At 35.4% G+C, this 24,105-nt stretch overlaps 1 protein-coding gene across 1 annotated transcript in view; it reads left to right on the forward strand.

Moving 5' to 3' along the window:
• The window catches only part of MALRD1 (MAM and LDL receptor class A domain containing 1), a 673,535-nt gene that overhangs the window by 36,188 nt on the left and 613,242 nt on the right, over positions 1–24,105 (forward strand). The window contains exons 4-6 of the mRNA XM_074000837.1: positions 3,847–3,941; positions 4,031–4,192; positions 16,387–16,483. Of these exons, the coding sequence (XP_073856938.1) occupies positions 3,847–3,941; positions 4,031–4,192; positions 16,387–16,483 (354 nt within the window). The remainder of the gene's footprint in view (positions 1–3,846; positions 3,942–4,030; positions 4,193–16,386; positions 16,484–24,105) is intronic.

Raw genomic sequence — 24,105 nt, forward strand, 5'->3', positions numbered from 1 at the left:
GGCATTTTCATTGACAGTACTCTTGTGGTTTACTATATATTTTATCATCTCCTAAAGTGACTCACATAGCCCTTTGTCACTGAAGTCAGACATAAGTGGATATGGTAGCATCCATGTACAACTTGCTAGTAATGAGAAGGGATTACTATTTGAGGGTATTATTTAAGTGATACTATTTTAGCAAATATTACCTGGTTCTGTTGAGCTTGCTAGCTTAATAAATTGGTATGAGTCAACACTTATGATTCAAAGGAAACAGAATTTAATAAATAGTCAAATTATCAACTTGAAGAGGTTTGTATCTAATACTACTATTTGCTCTGTATTATCTGAATTAAACTATGCTTTTTGTCAGAAATTAGTGCATTTTCATATTTCCATAAGTTTTGACATTTTAACATTTGCTGCAAGCCTTGGATCTTGTTATGATGATCCATTCCTACAGCCTGATTTTTTTTTGAACGTTCTTGAGAACTGATATTATCTCACTGTTAAAATTCTCCTTTTTTGAGTTCCTTTGAACCAATTGGTTACTCTGTAGCATGCAACAGGATTTATGTCTCTCCTGCTCACATTCAGGTCCATTAATCTCTCAGAATATGGGAAATGGAGGAAGTACAAGGCTGCCCATCAATGGTTGAGGAAAGTGAAACCGAAAATTCTTCCTTATCTTTCCTGAAGATCAAGGTTGATGGAATTCACTGCCAAAGTTATTGGATTTAGCTCTCAAACCTTGATTCATGGTTTTTGTTGCTTTCATATTTTATATGTCTCCTTTTTTTTGTCATCAAACTTGGGATTTCATTCCAATACTTAACCAGTAACTGAGAAAAAGTATTTTTAAAAGTCCTCTAACATAAACATTTAAGACTATAAATGAAATTGGGCTATTTATGTTATTTCGTCATTTTAATAATTAACCCTTTGTCACAAGATTATGTTACACATGTGATTCAAAGACATTATGCATTGACTTTTATAAATGCAGGCACAACATGGGAATTTAAGTATCATGTAAACAAGCTATAATGAGGATGGTGTAGAGATTAATGGAGATATATGATGATAATGGTGATTATGTGTTTGCGTGTGATATCTGTAATATTGGGCTGCTAAAGGAAGTACAAGAGGTTTATAGAGAAAATATTCAATATAAACTTTGTTGTTCAAGAGCTTTATGCAGTCTTTTCTGGCTGGTTAGAGCTGTAGTAGATGTGAGTGTTAAATGAGGGGATGGTCATGTGGAGAAAAGTTATGCTGTCAAAGATTTGCCTTTTTCTCTTAAACTCATAGACAGCCATGATAAAAAAATGTTCTCTGGAAAGCCAGGGAACTTTCTATAAAGTGACATTTTTCTTTAGGGAACATCTCCATCTGTGAATTCAGGAAATTCTATACTCATACTAAAGGAGCAAGGTAAATGAAGTGCACACTAAAAAAAATCGCGATTGTCACTAAGTTAAAATTAAACATAGAAAACAGATATTGCCACTGGGTGCATTTTGAACAATTTTTTCCCCATACAAAGAAAAAGTTTATTACTAGAACAAAGGTCAAAAGATATCAAGCTGTTTCTGAATTTAAACCTTTACTTTCTACTATAACCTGAAGATTGACCTTTATTGAATATTTGCTACAATACAGAATAATTTATAGTGCCATAACACATAACAAATGACAGTTTTTATTTATGAAACACTCTGTTTAAATATTTAAATAATTTATTAATGTGTGAGTTGAAAAATATCACTGAAAAATGCTGCTTTTATTATTTAATAACTTAATGTGTCAAATCTGATCTTTAATATCAAGCTTTAAAAATATGAATAATTTAGGTAATATCATTGACAAATAAAAATAATTTTTCTGAGTATCTCAGGGATTCTTTTTAGTAGTTGAATGTTTATAAAGAACAATTTAGAGCCGACTGAATGCTCTTACCATTTGTATTGCTAATAATAATAAACTTACAATAATATATGCATATGACTTATTCTGTTTATTTGATTATTCATTTGCTTAACATTTGTTTACCTGCTGCAGGAGCCAACTAATGATAGTCCACTTGCATCACCATGATACCTGCTCTTCATCTAAATTATGTTTACATAATAATTCCACTAAGTATATTCTTAGAATAATCGTGTGTTATTACAGTTATTTCAGTTATGTCTCTGACTATATTCATAAGCAATCGTTAATGTCACTGTTTGCTGCTTAATTAGGATGCAGTTTTGGAATAGGAGTAGGGAAGAGAGGTTTCTTCCTTAGGTCTCATAATTTTACTGTTGATTCTTTTAATGATGTGACAATTAGATTTCATTTCCAATCTGACTTTAAAATACCACTGAATAACTGAGGTAGCTATGTCATCATAGTCATCATCATCATATTTCTCATTCCTTTTGACAAAGAGAAGCACATGAAATAAAGTGGCAGAAGACAATGGTTTTCAGATTATATGCTTGAACCTGCATAAAACATTACAGGAAATCTATGAGAGCCCAGGGAATGCGCAACATTTATTTTACAGACTTCTAAACCATAAGAGTCCACAGGTATTATCCATACTGCAGTGCATAGGAAAGCATCAGGGCTCAGAGTTGTTTTCCATAATCCTAGGAAAAGCTGGGACTATCTGATCCAACTTTTTCTGAACAAAAGTACAGTGAGCAATGATCTCTTCTAAAGCTGTGAGAGGACAAAAGAAACATGAAAAGTGACTCATCAGTCAGAAACAGGTTTATTTTAAAGAATAAACCTGAGAGGGGCCTCTGGCCGAGTTAGGTCAAGAGCCCTCTCTCTTACAGACTAAGAGTATTTTAGGATGGGAGAGCTTATCACAGGCTCAGAATGTTTCTGTGTCTCTTTGTCTTGCTTATCTGGGAGGGAGAGTTTTGTGTCTGTTCCCATACATCTTTCAGCAACTGCAGGCATACCCCCCAAGTCTGCTTTTAGCTTCCCTGTCTTAGTGAACCTAAAGAGAAAGGAATGTGCTTATTAGGGCCCACTGTTTTACTTGGGCCCATTGTATGAGTGTGAAGTTTGGTCTTTACACCATGCAGCTGTTTTATCTGTATTGTACTGTCTGCTCTTTCTAGCTGCTTATTGTTAGAAGTGATTTATTTGAAATGCATGAGATTAGAAAGGGAGCTGGAGCTTAAAATAGTGGTGTTTGTCCAAGATAATGGTGCTCCTGCTCTGTCACAAGTCTTCATTGCATTGCTTATTTTGGTAGGCAGTCTTGATAGTATAATGTAGATAGCATCTTTGCAGGGATGTATCTTTCTATGTTAAATGTGATAAATTGGGTTGTAAACTATAGTCCATGATCATATTATAGGGAGTATAATTGCAATTAGCTGTATCACTGGGCAATAGAAAGAAGTAAAAATATCAGATGGTTTGCAAAAGTAAATGATGTGGTTAAATTATTCTTTAAACAAAAAAAATTATTAATCTAGTGAGGATGTGGGCCTGAATTATCACTTGGTGTCTTAAATTCGCCAGTGATCACTCTGAATCTAACACATTGTCTGTTGTTTCTTTTTATTTTTTGTCTTTTAAGTTTTGTAGGTACATAGTAGATGTGTATATTTATGGGGTACATGAGATGTTTTGATACAGGTATGCAATGCACAATAATCACATCATGGAGAATGGGGTACCCATCCCCTAAGCATTGATCTTTTATGTTACAGACAATTCAATCACACTCTTTTAGTTATCTTTAAATGTACAATGAAATTATTATTGACTACAGTCACTCCGTTATGCTATCAAATAGTAGGTCTTATTCATTCTTTCTCTTTTTTTTTTTTGTACTCTGTCTCTTCTTTCTGATAGCTCACTTCCTTTTACTGGTGTCCAGAGTGGATTCTATTTCCTCAAGTTTAAGAAGCAGAGTTTTCCTTCCGACAAATGATCAACATGACTGCCAGGTATTTGAAAGCACACAGCATTTTAAATATGTTGTCACATTTGGGGATTTCTTTATCATAACTGTTTGGGTACTAATTGTCTTTCACAGATTACATTTTATTACTTCTCCAGCCAAGTGAGTGGCAAATTAATGGTTGGGCTTCAAACTGCATGTGGAGGTCCTATTCAGCATTTATGGCAAAACACAGCTGCACTCCCAAATCAGTGGGAGAGAAATGTCATCAAAATCCAGAGTTCACAGAGATTTCAGGTATGTGTGTTCTATTTTCTAACTATGGCCTTAAAGAAAAAATAAGATACAGATCTTTAACACCAGGTGAACTAAAAGTAAGGCAACTGTCCCAGTTTGCCAGCGACTGAGGGATTTCCCAAGACTTTCAAGTGCTGAAAGTGGACATCTCAGGCAATTTGGGATGGCTAGCCACCCTGAAAGACACTTTTACAATAAGGTTTTGAATTGTATGTATGAAAACTAAAGGTGATATATTTTAAGACGTACTGATATATTAGTAAAATACAACCTTTTAATTTCCTCCTAATTTCTTGAACTCTTTCCATTCCTCTCTACTTTTCTTACTGCTCCAGCTTCTTCTTTCTTTTCATTACTTTTTCCTTCCAGACTTTTTTCATGCTTTTGAGAGAGGGGAATGCTGGGTAATGAGGAAGGAGAATGTTTAAATACTTATTCCAAATGCTGTTGAAGTAGAATAATTGTCATATTCATTTCATAGATAACACAGCCTTTATTTTCTAAAGTAGTTTAGAGAATTAAAGTCAATGCAAGCCTATAAAACACAACTTATTTATGCAGCCTAATAAAACTTACGCATGGTTGAAACGATAATCTAATGATTATTACCAGTTCTTGAAGCAGTATTGCCTATTTTAACATTTGGGACAATCAAACAAAATTTTCCTGTTAAACATGAGATTTTAAAGCATTTTATTCCTTAAAACTTTCTAATCCTTCTCTGTGAGTCAATTTAACCCAAGTCGGTTTTTTTTATCATCTATTATTAGAATGATATAATAATCAATGTTATAAATTTGATATAAATCAAATCATTTGTTATATGGTGGATTTAGCACTTGCTTAAATATAGGGATTAAATTGGATTGAATTTTACCTTTGATTCTTTTGAGTGGCTAAGAGAAAAAGAATGGCTAAATGAACAGGATCTTCATTGTAAAAGTTGAATTATAAGATATAAGAATGGCATAGTTTCTTAATTGATTGATCATAAATCACTGTAATTTGGAATTTTCAGGTTTTGATAAACTTAATGGGGATCAAAAGAAGGCTACAAAAAAATCCCTTAACATGTGGTTAAATGACACCTATATGGCAGGACTTCAGAGAAACTCCCACTGGAAACACTAACCAGAGACTGAGACTGTACTCTATTGAAGTCAAATATCAGTGTTGGGGGTGTGGGTGGTTGGAAAGGCATCTTAAGTCATCAGGCACTTAAGTCTTTCTATCAACAATTCATTCATTCACTTAAGAAATATTAATTTGGGTCTCTTGGATGTGGTAGGTACAATGAGGGAAATGTTCCCTACAGCATGTTAAGGGAAGATTATTGATAGGTGTGGGCAGGGGATACTGTGTGTCCCTGGGCCCTGAAGACATCTGTGGCTTTCAAGGGCTGTGGTATGCAGAATGAATACCCCCTGAGCACCAATAATATATTTAATTTGCTGTAGATGCTCAAGTGTTATTAACCACTGGAGAAGTTATTTTATTTCTTACCCTTCTCTTCTTAATTCCCTGTGTCTGCTTGTTGTCTCAACAACGACAACAAAAGCAACAAAACTGGGCCAAGATCGTGTTTATGGGGATTGAGTCACATTGAGTAGACTGAAGGTTGATCTTGCTGAAGTTCCATCTCTCTCTGTTCTTGTAGACACTTAATAAATAAGATGAGAATCTTATCTATGGGTCGACTCCATCATTATTTACACATCTTTTTAACTTTGAAACAGAGCTGATGGTGTGGGAGTCTTAAACTACTTTTGCCAACCTTTGTGCCTTCTTAGACCTGTCTATGTCTTTTGGGGTCCAGATCTCTATTAGAAGCATAAGAGATCAGAGTGTGGAGTAGAACTGGAACTTGCTGTATCTTGTAGGTCAAACCTTTCAAAATAACGTCCTTGTTTTGCTCAGCTTCCTATTCTCGAGTGATACATCCTGAGTTCTGATGATTAAATATGTGCAGTAGATCAATTAAAAAAAAAAGTAAAACTCCAGAATATGTAATATCCAGGGTGATTCGACTGTAGCTGAGGCAGCAAGGTAATTCACTTGAGTGCTTTAAATGTACCAGTGGCTTCAACTAAAGCAGATGCATGTGCAATATATTAATTTTATATCCCCAAATACATTATTGCTGATGTGAAAACAGTGCATTTACCTTAAAGGCTTTGCAAAAATTAGGAGACTATATGACTCTCTCAGGATACCTCGGCTACACCAGCCTTTTCGGATTGCAGGTATGCTTTAGTTCTGTCCTGTCAGCAAGTGAGCAGATGTTCATTTGCTTTTGTTTGGTGGGCCACAGAGAAGTGCTGTACTTGTAATACGGCCTGGCACCATCTAGTGTCTCACTCCTGAAAAGATTCTGTGAGGGGCTTATTCGAGGGAATTCTGTAATCAGAGTCTCCAGACAGTATCTGCTGCCTCGACAACTTACAAGCCTCTGAGAATTATTTCATTTTCTGCCATTTCCTTTCCATGCTGACTTCTAATAGTTTAAAAGCCATGCATCCTTCCTTTAAAAATGTCCAAATAGGAGATTTCGGTCCCAGCTGGATCCCAGCTTAGCATGGGCTTAGGACAAAGCCTCTGTAGCTGATGCTCACCTGGGGGTTTTATCACCTCCATCTGTGAATGACTAGGTCTCTCCTTTAATGAAATTGAAGCAGGTTAATTTCTGAGGGAATGCTGCTGCATACACAAGGATTGCTGTTTATCTACTTAGCAAAGACGGAAGCATTTCAGAGAGTTTCTGAAGATATTTAAGGAATAATAACAACTAAAATTTCTTTAGCACTTACTATATGTAAGGCACTGTGTTTACTTCTTTGGATACATAATTTTATTGACCCTTCACAAAAATCCTCTAAGGTAGAAAGATGATTTACTCCAAGAATTACAAGCTTTAGAGAGTTAAATAACCTACTAAATCCCATACCCGCTTAGACTCTAAGGTAGTTTGATGTCAGATCTCAATTACTGAGTCACTGAGCCATAATAACTTTTTTTATTATGTTAAGCATTACAGGGATTTAGAATACATAGGGGAAAAAAAGCCGAACCTGTAGTTTGGTCAAATCTGTTGTGTGTGACTTATTATATATTCTTTTGTCTGCTGTGCTGGGTAAAACAACAATTTTAGGCATTGCATGCTGCTGATTAATTGCAATCACATTTTTAAAAAATTGCAGACATAAGCGATTAATTTTACTGTTGTCTTAAAATATTCAAGGAGAGAAATAATAAAACAAACTTAACATGCAGTAGAAATGTAGCCCCTAATTCAGGTGAAACCTTCTTTTGTCAGAGGCATTAGTACCAGAGTGACTCCATCTTGAGTGAGGGCTAGGAAAATGAGCTTGCTGGGTTGCATCCCCAGAAAGCTAGGTATCCCTAGCCTCTAGATGTTTACTGTTAAGGGAACAGATTGATAACATTTACTAAACAGACCTGGACTTGGGAGTGTCCTGGTATCCCGACACCTTGAGAACAAAATCATTCCTAATTTTGCTTTATAGATAATAATGTCGATTCTTGCAAAATATAGTAATTAAGAAAATTAATCCTTTATCGCAAAAGATTATAGCAGAGCACATCTCCCTGTGATCTTTTTTTATCCTGTATATAAACAAGTATTGTACCTAGGGTGGACGCGTTCTTCCTCTTACTTTCGGGACCGTCTATTGAGTGGCCATTCTTTTATTCTTCTACTTTCTTAATAAACTTGCTTTCACTTTACTCTATGGACATTCTCTCAATTCTTTCTTGCATGAGCTCCAAGACCCTCTCTTGGGGTCTGGATCGGGACTTCCTTTCGGTAACACTTTCACTCCTGTTTGTTGTTGTTCTTGAAAGAAGCTCATGTGACAGTTTTATGGGTAAGAAGGAATGAATACTATCCCTTACTACTAAGTATATCACTGACTGTAATTTTCACGTTGAATGTCTAGATTGTTAAACTAAATGAACAATCAGTGCCTTAAGTATAAAAAGATACTGAAGCATTTTTAACATGCTATTATTTACTTTTCATTTCTTTGATATTTCATTGAGAAACGCTGGAGAGTTCTCAGCAGCCTCCTATTTAGAAAGAATAGTATTTATTAATAAAGACAAAAGATGAGCTTTGCATTTTAAAAAATGTAAATTTTAACCTTAACTTTTAAAATTTTACCGTCACTTTTCAAAATCATTATCTGAGGTATTTTCCCTTTTAATTCAATAATATTTATGATAACACATGATGAGGAAATAATTACTGTCATCATTTTGTGTCTCAAATGTTTGCTTGGGAAATGAATGCATACTACTAATTAAGAAAACTCTTACATAATACATATAACCATAAATGTTTCTAATGTTTATACTCACGCTGAAGCAGTCTCATTGTCTGAGGCGATACCTGAGATTCATTGTTTCATGCCAAGGAAATAAAAGACGTGAACACACAAGAAGTGAGGTTAAGAATGGAGGTTTAATAGGTGAAAGAAAGAGAAGAGCTCTCTCCTGCAGAGAGAGGGATCCTGAATGGGTTTCCAGTCCATGGCGAAATGCAGGGGGGTTTTATAGATGAGCTTGAGGAAGCAGTGTCTGATTTACATGGTGCACTAAAGATTGGTCAGACTAGGTGTGTTATTTGCATAAGGCACAAAAAACTGGTTAGGGGTAGGTGTGCTATTTGCATAGGGCACAAAAAGATGGCCTTTCCCACCCTAATCTGTTATTATGCAGATGGGTTCTCTAACTGGCTGGTGCCATGTTGCCTGTTTCTTTACTGTGCATGTGGTAATAAAAGGGAAGACGGAGCTTCTATATTGGCAATGCCTGGCCCCCAGGTAGCCTTTTTTTATTGATGCAACTGCCGGCATCCACCTGTGCAAGCTTTCAGCTTGCTTATCTATGTTTACAGCTTGATTTTTCAGGCTGCTCTTTGTTGGAAAAAATAATTTATTGGGCTGCTTTTTGGTAGAAGGGAAGCCTTGCCAAGGACTCTTTTACCTTCACTATCTGCCTAAATAATTTCTTTCTAGCTCCTGTATCAATGCCATCCAGATAGTATTATCCATATGTCATCACCATTTCCTCTAACATTTAAATCAAGTGGCTTGAGTGCTGACTGCTTACCTCTATTCAGAGGTCATCCATCTTCTCTTAAAATGTTTGGGGTGAAAGGAATTTGTTTCATGTTCGCTGTCGGATTAGTGCAGGCCGTCCCTGACTTCTGTGGTGTCGGAACTCCATCATCTGTCCTATGATCCAGTTTTATTTTGCTGCTTTGCTCCTTTAAAAAAAAATCTATCTACCTATCTGTCCTCCAACGTTATTAAAATGAGGTGGGTGTTTGGAAAATAATCTTGCTGATGTTTTGGAGAAAACAAAGAATGTGTGTTAGATACTACTTTTCCTAAAAATACAACTACCACACAGCAACACAGCTCTGACCAGGGCCCTCCGTAGAACCTACATATATATATATTTTCTTTTTCCAAGATGGAGTCTCACTCTGTCACCTAGGTTGACATGCAGTGGCACCATCTCAGATTGCAACCTCTGCCTCCTGGGTTCAAGCAATTCTCCTGCCTCAGCCTCCTGAGTAGCTGGGATTACAGATGTGTACCACAACACCTGGCTAATTTTTGTATTTTTAATTGAGATGGGGTTTTGCCATGTTGGCCAGGCTAGTCTTGAACTCCTGACCTCAGGTGATCAGCCTGCCTTGGCCTCCCAAAGTGTTGGGATTATAGGCGTGAGCCACTATGTCCTGCCTTTATTTTTTCTTGTTTTTTAATCATCCTGGGGTTCCACTTTCTTTAGCTAATTTTCCAGATTCTAACCCAAATCCTTGTCAACTCTTTTCATTTAAATCTGTTTAGCTAGACTATTTGATTATGCCTGATGGGTCTTGTGTTTTATAGCCACATAGAACCATTAGTAAATTTCCCTCCACTTAGAGAAATAATTATTTCCCTAAGAAAAATGTTCCTTCCTGCTAGGCTAGTGGACTCAAATGGCAGCGAATTTTCACAATGACGTTTCAGCAGTTATACCAAGTTAACATGTAATTTAACAGAATCAAATAAATATGTAATATCTATTGCAAACTCTAATGAGGAGAGGATTAAGGCAAGAAGGTAATTTAAAAGCTACTTTAGTAGTCAAGGGGGAGGAGATGGGAGAGGAAATAAGAATGAAAGGAAAATAGGGATTAATGGAGCTTGTCTCATTGGAAATGAGAATGGAGGAGAAAGGGACTCTCAAGGTCAGTTTGGAGTTTTGAGCATTGGAGAGCACCAGTCTTCTGGTACCATTGTCAGGAAATGAGAGTGAGATGAGAGCTCCAATCCGAGGAGAAAGGACAAAGTGTTGTGAATTATAAATGACTTGTGTCATCTGAGTGAAAATCTCCAGCAGACTTTGGAAACTGGGGAGGAGAGTTCAGGAAAGAGATTAACATTTGTAATGTAAGTTTCTGATTTATCGACCCTGAAGATGAATGTTGTTTTTTTGGTGAGGAGTGTGGAGAAAAAAAAACAAGAGACATGTGATATAGTTAACACTTATTTCTACTTCTTTTTTAAAATATGATGACTGTCGACATATCCTTAACTCAGCAACAGCTAGGGACTATCTCTATGAAAAAGCTTTCAGAAAGAATAAAATGTTAATTTGTAAAGAATATATTTTTACTTATAAACACACAATTCATATAATAGCTTAAATATTTTAATAACTATGTTACAATAACAGTAGCTAACATTTTTTAATGCTAACTATATACCAGGTGCTGTTTTACATGTTTGCAACTCATTTTTCCTTATCATGTAGGCCATCATTTTATCATTACAATTGTACCAAGAAGAAAACTGAAGAACAGAGATGTTAAATAAGTTCTCCAAGGTCTTGTTGCTCTTAAGTAGTATAACAAGGAACTGAAACCAAATAGTTTTATTTGAGATACATATATATATATTCAAAATATATATAATATATAATAAGTATATAATTTATCTATATTATAAATAGATATTTTGAATCAAACTACTTGGATGTATATATGTAGTTATATATTATATATAACCAACTTGGGTATGTATATTATACATATATATTTAATAATATAGTATAATTATGTATTATATAATTTATATAATATAATTAATACTTGTATATTATATAAATATATATAACATATATTATATATAAAATATATATTTATAACATATAAAATATAACATATAATATGTATATTATATATAATCTGTATATAATGCATAATTTTATGTATGTATACATACATATGCAAAATCTATACAATACATATATGTATCTTATACATATACGTATATATAATATATATTATTCCATAATATATACATTATATCACATATATAATATTTGTATATATATGGAGATATATATCTCCAAGGAGATATGTAACATATATATTACAAATTTATTATGTATTTATTAATATATAACATAATTTATTAATATATACTATTAATATATAATATTTTATGTTATATATTGTATATCTCCAAGTAGTTTTATTAAAAATATCTGTATCTATCTATATAATATATATTAATCTATGTTATGTTATAATATAACATATATAACATATATGATATAACATAGCATATATTATATATGATATAAATTATATAATGTATATTATATAACTACATATACGATATATTTTTTGAAAAAATATATTTTGAATCAAACTACTTGGTTTCAGATCCTAGCTATATGTTGGATTCAGATTCTAGCCATACTTTTAATCACTATGTTATACCACCTGTGTATAAAACTCTCTCTACACAATCTTTGCCAGTCCTTTGAAACATGGTTCTATTTTCTAAGTAGTTACACTTATTTTTGTATAAAGAGAATATGACTTTCTTAGGGCTATTGACAGATTTTTCTGTAGGTCGTGGATATTTCTCAGTGGATTTGTAATAGAGTGGTAGATAGCATATGGTTTGAAAGGAAATGTATTGGTACAGCATATTGTACAGGGACGAAATAATTTACCATAGAAAAATGATCTGTTATGTTTTGCTGCATCTAGATCAATTGTAAACCTAAAAATCTGGGCCGACTTCTTGAGAAATACAATGTTTATGTTGTAAACAAGACTGAATAATGCACATGTTTTTATCACATCCATGAACAAAGCCTCCAACATTAGTGATATTCATTAATACGGATAGGATAATGTCTACCATCAACATGCCAATTTTCTATCGATTTGGGTAATTAGAAAATCGGAGAGTGGCTTCTTTTTAAGTTTCTCAGATCAATCATACCAGAGTATCTTTTCTTAGTGGTGTCTTGGATGGGCTCCACATCATAATGTCACATTCAGTCATTTTTTTTCTCTTTTTTTGAGACAGAGTCTTGCTCTGTCACCCAGGCTGCAGTGTAGTGGTGCGATCTCCACTCACTGCAACCTCTGCCTCCCGGGTTCCAGCGATTCAACCTCCGCCTCCCTGGTTCGAGCAGTTCTCCTGTCTTAGTCTCCTGAGTAGCTGGGATTACAGGCGCCCGCCACCACTCCTAGCTAATTTGTTGTATTTTTAGTAGATACGGGGTTTCACCATGTTTGCCAGGTTGGTCTAGAATTCCTGACCTCTAGTGATTCACCCGCCTCATCCTCCCAAAGTGCCAGGATTACAGGCGTGAGGCACTGTGACAGGCCACGTTCAGTCATTTTAACAATAAGTCACAGAACAATCATTTCCAGTCAATGTTTAGATAATGGCAGAAAATGTGCAGTAGGATAGCATGAGGATGACATCTAAGGCAAGAGTGGATAAGATTTAGAGAACCAAAGGGAAAGATGGGATACAATTGCAAAATGCCAAGAACTGGATCTCCAACAAAATTGACAGACCACTAGCAAGACTAATAAAGAAAAAAAGAGAGAAGAATCAAATCGACGCAATTAAAAATGATAAAGGGGATATCACCACCGACCCCACAGAAATACAAACTACCATCAGAGAATACTATAAACACCTCTACGCAAATAAACTGGAAAATCTAGAAGAAATGGATAATTTCCTGGACACTTACACTCTTCCAAGACTAAACCAGGAAGAAGTTGAATCCCTGAATAGACCAATAGCAGGCTCTGAAATTGAGGCAATACTTAATAGCCTACGAACCAAAAAAAGTCCAGGACCAGATGGATTCACAGCTGAATTCTACCAGAGGTACAAGGAGGAGTTGGTACCATTCCTTCTGAAACTATTCCAATCAATAGAAAAAGAGGGAATCCTCCCTAACTCATTTTATGAGGCCAACATCATCCTGATACCAAAGCCTGGCAGAGACACAACAAAAAAAGAGAATTTTAGACCAATATCCCTGATGAACATCGATGCAAAAATCCTCAATAAAATACTAGCAAACCGGATTCAGCAACACATCAAAAAGCTTATCCACCATGATCAAGTGGGCTTCATCCCTGGGATGCAAGGCTGGTTCAACATTCGCAAATCAATAAACATAATCCAGCATATAAACAGAACCAAAGACAAGAACCACATGATTATCTCAATAGATGCAGAAAAGGCTTTTGACAAAATTCAACAGCCCTTCATGCTAAAAACTCTCCATAAATTCGGTATTGATGGAACATACCTCAAAATAATAAGAGCTATTTATGACAAACCGACAGCCAATATCATACTGAATGGGCAAAAACTGGAAAAATTCCCTTTGAAAACTGGCACAAGACAGGGATGCCCTCTCTCACCACTCCTATTCAACATAGTGTTGGAAGTTCTGGCTAGGGCAATCAGGCAAGAGAAAGAAATCAAGGGTATTCAGTTAGGAAAAGAAGAAGTCAAACTGTCCCTGTTTGCAGATGACATGATTGTATATTTAGAAAACCCCATTTTCTCAGCCCAAAATCTCCTTAAGCTGATAAGCAACTTCAGCAAAGTCTCAGGATACAAAATTAATGTGCAAAAATCAGAAGCATTCTTATACACCAGTAACAGACAAACAGAGAGCCAAATCAGGAATGAACTTCCATTCACAATTGCTTCAAAGAGAATAAAATACCTAGGAATCCAACTTACAAGGGATGTAAAGGACCTCTTCAAGGAGAACTACAAACCACTGCTCAGTGAAATAAAAGAGGACACAAACAAATGGAAGAACATACCATGCTCATGGATAGGAAGAATCAATATCGTGAAAATGGCCATACTGCCCAAGGTAATTTATAGATTCAATGCCATCCCCATCAAGCTACCAATGAGTTTCTTCATAGAACTGGAAAAAACTGCTTTAAAGTTCATATGGAACCAAACAAGAGCCCGCATCTCCAAGACAATCCTAAGTCAAAAGAACAAAGCTGGAGGCATCACGCTACCTGACTTCAAACTCTACTACAAGGCTACAGTAACCAAAACAGCATGGTACTGGTACCAAAACAGAGATATAGACCAATGGAACAGAACAGAGTCCTCAGAAATAATACCACACATCTACAGCCATCTGATCTTTGACAAACCTGAGAGAAACAAGAAATGGGGAAAGGATTCCCTATTTAATAAATGGTGCTGGGAAAATTGGCTAGCCATAAGTAGAAAGCTGAAACTGGATCCTTTCCTTACTCCTTATACAAAAATTAATTCAAGATGGATTAGAGACTTAAATGTTAGACCTAATACCATAAAAATCCTAGAGGAAAACCTAGGTAGTACCATTCAGGACATAGGCATGGGCAAAGACTTCATGTCTAAAAAACCAAAAGCAACGGCAGCAAAAGCCAAAATTGACAAATGGGATCTCATTAAATTAAAGAGCTTCTGCACAGCAAAAGAAACTACCATCAGAGTGAACAGGCAACCTACAGAATGGGAGAAAATTTTTGCAATCTACTCATCTGACAAAGGGCTAATATCCAGAACCTACAAAGAACTCAAACAAATTTACAAGAAAAAAACAAACAACCCCATCAAAAAGTGGGCAAAGGATATGAACAGACATTTCTCAAAAGAAGACATTCATACAGCCAACAGACACATGAAAAAATGCTCATCATCACTGGCCATCAGAGAAATGCAAATCAAAACCAGAATGAGATACCATCTCACACCAGTTAGAATGGCGATCATTAAAAAGTCAGGAAACAACAGGTGCTGGAGAGGATGTGGAGAAATAGGAACACTTTTACACTGTTGGTGGGATTGTAAACTAGTTCAACCATTATGGAAAACAGTATGGCGATTCCTCAAGGATCTAGAACTAGATGTACCATATGACCCAGCCATCCCATTACTGGGTATATACCCAAAGGATTATAAATTATGCTGCTATAAAGACACATGCACACGTATGTTTATTGCAGCACTATTCACAATAGCAAAGACTTGGAATCAACCCAAATGTCCATCAGTGACAGATTGGATTAAGAAAATGTGGCACATATACACCATGGAATACTATGCAGCCATCAAAAAGGATGAGTTTGTGTCCTTTGTAGGGACATGGATGCAGCTGGAAACCATCATTCTTAGCAAACTATCACAAGAACAGAAAACCAAACACCGCATGTTCTCACTCATAGGTGGGAACTGAACAATGAGATCACTTGGACTCAGGAAGGGGAACATCACACACCGGGGCCTATCATGGGGAGGGGGGAGGGGGGAGGGATTGCATTGGGAGTTATACCTGATGTAAATGATGAGTTGATGGGTGCAGCACACCAACATGGCACAAGTATACATATGTAACAAACCTGCACGTTATGCACATGTACCCTACAACTTAAAGTATAATAATAATAAATAAATTAAAAAAAAAAAAAAAAGAACTGGATCTCAAGATGGAGCATGGATCCAAAAGCTGGTAAATGTGAAACAGTATGAACACATAGGAACTGAACATAGGAGATAATTGTAGGGAAAAATCCAGGTGAGTATTGCTGCATTTCACTAACATGTTACCTATCCTATGCCAGACATTTGAGATACAGTGATGACCCTACATTTCTTTGTTTTTCAGAGTGTTTGCTTTGATTTCTTTGGACCTGGAACTGGCATGGTCACTCAAGTGTTTCTAGAGAGTGACATGTTTCCTATTGCAGGCTCTCTTTTATAACACTGTGAGACAGTGATGTTCCTTGCTTTATGTTTTTGTTTTGTTTTGTTTTTCTTGTGTAGGTTGTTTTTCAAGGTCAAATGACTTCAACTTATGAACAGGATGAAGTCATTGCTATTGATGATATATCTTTCAGTTCAGGCTGCTTGCCTGCCAATGGTAAGAACTTTTTCTCTCATTTTGACCTTTATTGTGTATAAAGATTTCAGTGCAATTTAAACATTGTAATGACTTTAATCTCCTGTTTATTTTTGTCTGATGTTTTCATGTGGGCTATTTTTCCTTGTTCTAGTACATTGTATAACAGTGACTGGATCTATACTAGGAGTGAAGATTGGCTGTTTTTCACTGACTGATGCTGTAAAGAACTGAATGGGATAATTTAGTCTCAGACTTGAAATCTTGTAGCAATGTTTAGAGTGGCTAAAGTTAAATCTGAACAAGGTAACTCTGTTCCTTCTAGGAGACTGGGAGAAAACTAGCCTCCATAGACTTGAAATTGTCTTCTTGGACAATTGGTTTGATTATTCTGCTGAAAGATACAAAATAGAGATATTAGTTATAATCTATTTTCTATTTTGATATATCAATAAACCACATATATCAGATATAAACTTTTATTTCTATTGTTCCTTTGATTTTATTAACTGAATAATATTCTATTCTTCATTTATATTATTCCAAAACAATTCAATATTAAAATTATAATTAAAATAGCATAAAATATCAAGCTTAATCTGATTATCAAAAAGAGTCAGTCATATATATTTCAGGGTTTTTTTCTTTTAAGAATTTTTTTATATTGTGGCATGTTGTAACGGAATAAAGATAGCTATTTTATAGATAAGGCTTCTGAGTTCAATTTGGTACAGAGATATAGTTGTTGTGGTAAATAATATTTCTAGACAAGAAGAGATGTCTTCATCTACTTAAGAAAGACCATTGGATCTTGACATTGTGCTTGGTTTTTAAAAAGTTTTATTTTATTTTCAATTGACACATAATTGTACATATTTATTGGATGTTATGTGATGTGATGTTAAATACATGTATACATTGTGTGATGATTAAATCAGGGTAATTATTTGTTATCTCAAAAATTTATTTTTTCTTTGTAATAACATTTGAAATTCTCTCTTCTAGTTATTTTGAAATAATATAATATTGTTAACTATACTGTGTAATAGAAAAACAGAATTTATTCCTCTGATCTACCCATTGACCAGTTTCTACACACACACCATCCATGCTATCTCCCCCAGCCTCTGGTAACCACTCTTCTACCCTGTACTTCTATAAGATAGATTTTTGAAAATTTTGCAAACGAATAAGATAATATAGTATTTGTTTTCCTGTGTCTGGTTATTTCATTTAATGTCTTCCAGATTCATCCATATTGTCACAAATGGTAGGCTTTTATTCTTTTTATAGTTAAATAAAAAAGAATTATATTGCTTGTGTATTACCACATTTTCTTTATCCATTCATCCATTGATGGACACTTAGGTTGATTCCATATCTTGGCTATTGTGAATAGTTCGGCAATAAACATGGGAATGCAAAAATCTCTTTGACAGAGATTGAAATCATATCTCTTTGATTTCATTTTCTTTGGATAAATACTCAGAAGTGGGATTGTTGAATCATTCGGTAGTTCTATTTTCAACTTTTTGAGGAACCTCCGTACTGTTCTATATGGTTGTACTAATTTACATTTCTACTGACAGTATATAAGTATTCCCATTTATCCACATCTGCACCAGCATTTTTTAACTTTGACTTTTTGATAATAGCCATTCTGAGAAGTATGAGATGATATATCATTGTGATTTTAATTTGCATTTCCCTGATGATTAATGATGCTGAGAATTTTTTTCATATTCTATTCATTGGTCATTTTTCTGTCTTTTTCTGAGAAATATCTATTGAGGTTTTCTGTCCATTTTCAAATTTGATTATTTGTTTTCTTGAAAATGAGTTGTTTTGAATTTCTTATGTATTCTGAGTATTGACCCCATATTAGATGCACAGTTTGCAAACATTGCCTCCGATCCTGTAGGTTGTCTCTTCACTCAGTTATTTTCTTTGTTGTGCAGAAACTTTTTAGTTTGATGTAATTTCATTTTTTTAAATGATAGGTACTATTTATTTATTTTATGAGTGAAATATTTTACATATTTATGGGGCGCATGTGAGTTTGTTACATGCATAGAATGTATTCAGCCTCCATTTACATTCCCTTTCCACCCACTCACCCTTCACAGCCTCTAGTATCTGTCATTCTATTCTCTATTTCCGTGAGATCAATTCTTTTAGCTCTGACATATCAGTGAGAGGTTATTAGTTATTTATTAAATGTTTGCTAGAATTGATTAGTGAAGCCATCAGGGTCTGGGTTGTTCTTTGGTGGGGGACATTTTATTACTAATTCAATCTGTTCAGATTTTCTATTTCTTCAATTTTAGTAGGTTTTATGTGTCCAGAAATTTATGTATTTCTTCTAGGTTTTCCAGCATATGATTGTTCATAATGGCTTTTTATGATCTTTTGTATTTCTGTGCAACTAGTCATAATATCTCCTTGTTCATCTCTCATTTTATTTGAATCTTCTGTCTTTTTATCCTTAGTCCAGCTATTGTTTGTCAATTTTGTTTATCTTTTTTAAAAAACAACTTTTTGCTTTGTTGTCTTTGGTATTGTTTTGTTTAGTCTCTATTTCATTTAAGTCTGCTCTGATCTTTATTATTTATTTCCTTGAACTGATTTTGGGTTTGGTTTCTTCCTGTGTTTTCTAATTCCTTGAAGTATAACTTTAGGTTGTTTGAGAACTTTCTAATATTTTGATGTAGGCATTTATTGCGATAAACTTCTCTCTTAGAATTGCTTTTGCTGTATCCCATAGTTTTGGTAGATTGTGTGTCTATCTTTATTTGTCTCAAGGAATATTTAACTGTTCTTTTTAATTTTATCATTGGCTTATTTTGTTCTTCAAAGGTATGATTAATTTTCGTGTATTTGTATAGCTTCCAAAGTTCATTTCGTTGTTGAATTCTACTTTTATTCCATTGTGGCTGGAAAAGATAATATGATTTTGATTTTTACAGAATTGTTGAGACTTGTTTTGTGGCCTAACATATGATATATCCTGGAGAAAATTCCATGTGCTGATGGGAAAATGTATATTTTGTAATTATTGAATAGAATGTTCTGCAAATATATTTTAGGTTTCTTTGATCTAGAGTTAAGTTTGAATATAATGTTTCTTTGTTCATTTTCTGTCTGAATGATCCGTCCATTACTGAAAGTAAGGGATTAAAATCCTTTACTAATATTGTATTGCAGTCTATCTATTTCTGTAGATCTAATAATATTTGCTTTATATATTGGGAGGTCTAGTTTTGGGTGAATGTATATTTACAAGTGTTTTCTCTTTTTTCTAAATAGATCTCTTTATCATTATATTATGACCATCATTATTGATTTTTTCAGTTTTCAAATTAAAGTCTATTTTATATGATATAGTTATAGCTACTGCTGGTCTCTTTTGATTTCTATTTGCATGGAATATTTTTCTTCCATTCCTTTACTTTCTCCATCTATGGGTATTCTTACAGGTGATGTGAGTCTCTTGTAGGCAGCATAGAATTTTGTCTTGTTTTTTAATCCACTTATCCACTCTACATATTTTGAGAATTTAATCCATTTACATTTAATGTTATTATTGACAGATAAGGCCCTACTCCTTTCATTTTATTCATTATTTTCTGGTTATTTTGTAGAAATTTGTTTCTTTCTTCTCTTGTTTATCTTTGTGGCTTTGTGGTTTTGTGTAGTGATAAGCTTTGATTCTTTTCTATTTCTAATTTGTTTATCTGCTGTAATTTTTTCTCTCTGGTTACCATGGGGCTTACATTAAAAAAATCTTACAGAACACTATTTTAAACTGATAACAACTTAAGCTTGGTTGCATGCAAATATTCTAGAATTTTACTTTCCTCCCACAATTTGTAATTATGTTACCTTAATTTGCATCTTTTTATATTACATGTCCTCTAACAACATATTGTGGCTGTGGTTATCATTGATGATTTTGACTTTTAGTCATCATCCTAGAGATTTGAAAGATTATATAACACCATTACAATAATTAAGTATTTTGAATTCGATTATAAATTTACCTCTACAAGTAAGTTTTATATTTTCATAGGATTTCATAGTAATAATGAATATCCTTTTATTTCCAGTTAAAACACTCCCTTAAGCATTTTTTGTAAGACCAGTATAGTGGTGATTAATTCCCTCAGCTTTTGCTTGTCTGTAAAATACTTTTTTTCTCCTTAATTTCCGAAGAATAGCTTTACAGATAGTATGTTCTTGGCTAACAGTTTCTTTTTCTTTTAGAACTTTGAATATATCATTCCATTCTCTCCTGGCCTGCATGGTTTCTGCTGAGAAATCTGTTCATAGTCTAATGAATTCCTATAGATATGATTTGATGCTCTTCTCTTGCTACTTTTAGAATTATCTATTTGTCTTTGACTTTTGGTAATATGATTATAATGTGTCTTAAAGAGGACATCTTTATGTTGAATCTAATGGAGACTGGGCTTTATGTATATGGACGTTCATATTTCTCCCAAGGCTTGGGAGGTTTTTAACTATTATTTTAATAAGATTACTGTGCCTTTCTTCATCTTTTTTCCCTCTGGAAATTGTATAATGCAAAACTTTGTCTGCTTAATGATTTCCCATAGGTCACATAGGCTTTGCTTGCTGTTTTTCATTCTCTCTTCTTTCTTTTCTTCCCTCCTAAGCTATTTCAAAAGACTTGTCATCAAGTTCAAGGATTCAGAAAATCCTTGTTCTACTAGGCTGTTATTGACATCCTCAATTGTATTTTTTGTTTCATTAGTTGATATCCTCTGCTACAAGATTTCTGTCTTATAAATGATACCTCTTTGTTGAATTAATTATTGAACCCATGAATTGTTTTTCTAATTTTGTTGAATTGTCTGTATTCTCTTTTATCTCACTGAGTTACCTTAAGATTATTATTTTGAATACCTTTTTGGGCAATTTTTAAATTTCCATTTTGGTAGGGGTCAGGTGCTGGAGAGTTATTGTGTTTTTTTAGTGGTATCATGTTTCTTTGCTTTTCTGTATTTCTTATTTCCCTATGTTGATATCTGTGCAACTGGTGGAATAATTGCCCCTTCCAATTTTATAGAATGGCTTTCAGGGGGAAATATTTTCACCTGTGTTTTAGAATATTGGTTAGGTAGGATACCTTGATTGCACATGTGCTTTAGAGTATTGGTTAGGTAGGGTACACTGATTTTGGTTCCAGGTGGACACAGTAGGGTAGTCTCTGGGCAATTTCTTCAGCTATAGTCAACATCAGTAATACCTGAAGGGGTCTCACTGGCTTAGGTTGTGGGAGTTTGTGCAGCTCCTTGGACAAGCCTCCCTACTGGTGGTGGGGATGCTGGACTGTTCTGAATGCCAAGTGTATGTGAGAGCTGCTCTATTACTGGATCAAGTGTTACCTCCCTGTCGGGGACAGAAATGCTGGGCTGTTTTGTGTATTGAGGGTTTGTCAGGGCTGCTCCACTTTGAATGTGGCTTCTTTGCTGATGTTCATGGTGCCAGACTGTTTCACATACAAGGATACATTGGGACTGCTGTATCTCCGGTCAGTCATAACCCCCCTGGTTGGCAAGATTGCCTATAATTTGGGGGGGCAAGGCATCTCATAAGCTTGGCCACTGGGGTTGCAGCAGTACCACTAGGTATAGGCTTCAAATAGCTGGGATGGTGTGCTGCATCCCCTTGAACTGGAAGGTTGGAGTGCCTGCTGGCAGTTTATTCACAGAAGTAGAGAGCTATAGCTTCTTGGATGGAGAATGGTACACTACCATGTGTGAGCACAGTGTAGTGCCATCAGATCCTCATGGATGGGGAGATGCAGTGGCTACTGGACCCCAGAGAAAGATGTACTCTAGTCATGGCTCCAGTCTCAAGATAGCACTTTATAGCAGCAGTGTAGCTCATGGGAAGAGAAGGCACAATGTGGGCTCCTTCTTTGGAGTAGCATAACCATGTCAACTTCTGGCAGTGATCTTAGATTGGGCTTAGGGCCTGTGATGACCACAGAGTTCTATAGCATCAAAAACCGTGGCAACTGATCTTTGATGGGGGATGCTGGGGGCCTCCTGCTTTCCCTCCCTCCCTCCCTCCCTCCCTCCCTCCCTCCCTCCCTCCCTCCCTCCCTCCCTCCCTCCCTCCCTCCCTCCCTTCCTTCCTTCCTTCCTTCCTTCCTTCCTTCCTTCCTTCCTTCCTTCCTTCCTTCCTTCTTTTCTTCCTTCCTTCCTTCGACAGAGTCTTGCTCTGTCACCCAGGCTGGAGTGCAGTGGCACAATCTCGGCTCACAGCAAACTGTACCTCCCAGGTTCACGCCATTCTCCTGCCTCAGCCTTCCGAGTAGCTGGGACTACAGGGGCCCCTCACCATGCCTGGATAACTTTTTGTATTTTTAGTAGAGATGGGGTTTCACCCTGTTAGCCATGATGGTCTTGATCTGCTGACCTTGTGATCTGCTCGCCTCGGCCTCCCAAAGTGCTGAGATTACAGATGTGAGCCACCACACCCAGCCCCTGCTTACCTTTTGTTTGCAAGGATAATTACTTCTGATTTCGAGCTACTCCCAACTGGGGAGACAGGGCAGTAAAAATAAGGTATTTTCTTCCATTTTCTAGGAATCTATTCTGAGTCTCCATGCTCTAAAGGGTCCCTGCTATTCCCCTGCAACACTCTGGTGCTTTCCCTCAACTACTGTAGTCAAAATGTGCTTGTTTATTCATTGTTTTAGTCCTTTTTAGTGGAGGGAAAATACATTAGGCATCTCTAGTCAGTTGTCTTGCTTACATTATTCCTGTCTGTGCTTGGGTTTTTAACATCCCTTCTGTTAGTATAAGAGCTTACAGATAGATGTTTCTTGCCATGTGGACCAAGCCTGGGTTTTATAGAAGCTGGTGACGGTCGCTTCTAACACTGAACATGTAAAATTCCTGTTTGCTTTTGTATTTTTAGTGGTCAGTGTTTATCAGGCGAGAAATCACTATATGCTACATTTAAAAGTAGATAAATTGAAATAGAGAACTTTAAGGGAACAGATTATAAACCCCCTGCCTCATACCTAGAAGTAAATAATTAAAGTATCATCCTCAGTGCCTTTTTACTGTTAGAAAATAACATTTATTGGACTTATCAAAAGGGATACAATATATCAATAGAGAATATATGGTTAACTGAAGGCATTGCAGCCTCTAGTGCTGACAGATTTGTTATTTAAAATCTTCTCTAATACTCCCTCTTCTGTCACTTTGCATGGCATTCCTGGGTCCAGAGCACAGCCAGCTTAGTTTTAATGAGACATCTGGTTCTTGACCCTGATCCCTTCAGGAATGTCTTTATATATCTCAATTTTATAGTTTCTGCAGAGGTCAGGGTCTGTCAAATAAAATGATCCCTGACTAGTGTACTAGTGTTTTTAATTGGCTAGTCTGGCTAATCATGTTCAAAGGAGAAAAAGGCAAGGAAATCACCTATTGGCTGGACTTTCCTACTGTAGGGAAGTTAGGAATAGGCTGCTGCCATTGAAATTGTATTTGTATTACAAATTTACAAACACACATGCTTGGGTGGTGCTTGGGAGTTGAGATGGCCTGTAATAAGATTCTGCTATCATGTTAGATATAAATTTCTCTGTATATTTGGCCCTG

This window comes from Macaca fascicularis, chromosome 9 (genome assembly GCF_037993035.2).
Source record: "Macaca fascicularis isolate 582-1 chromosome 9, T2T-MFA8v1.1".
In the NCBI taxonomy this organism is placed as follows: domain Eukaryota; kingdom Metazoa; phylum Chordata; class Mammalia; order Primates; family Cercopithecidae; genus Macaca; species Macaca fascicularis.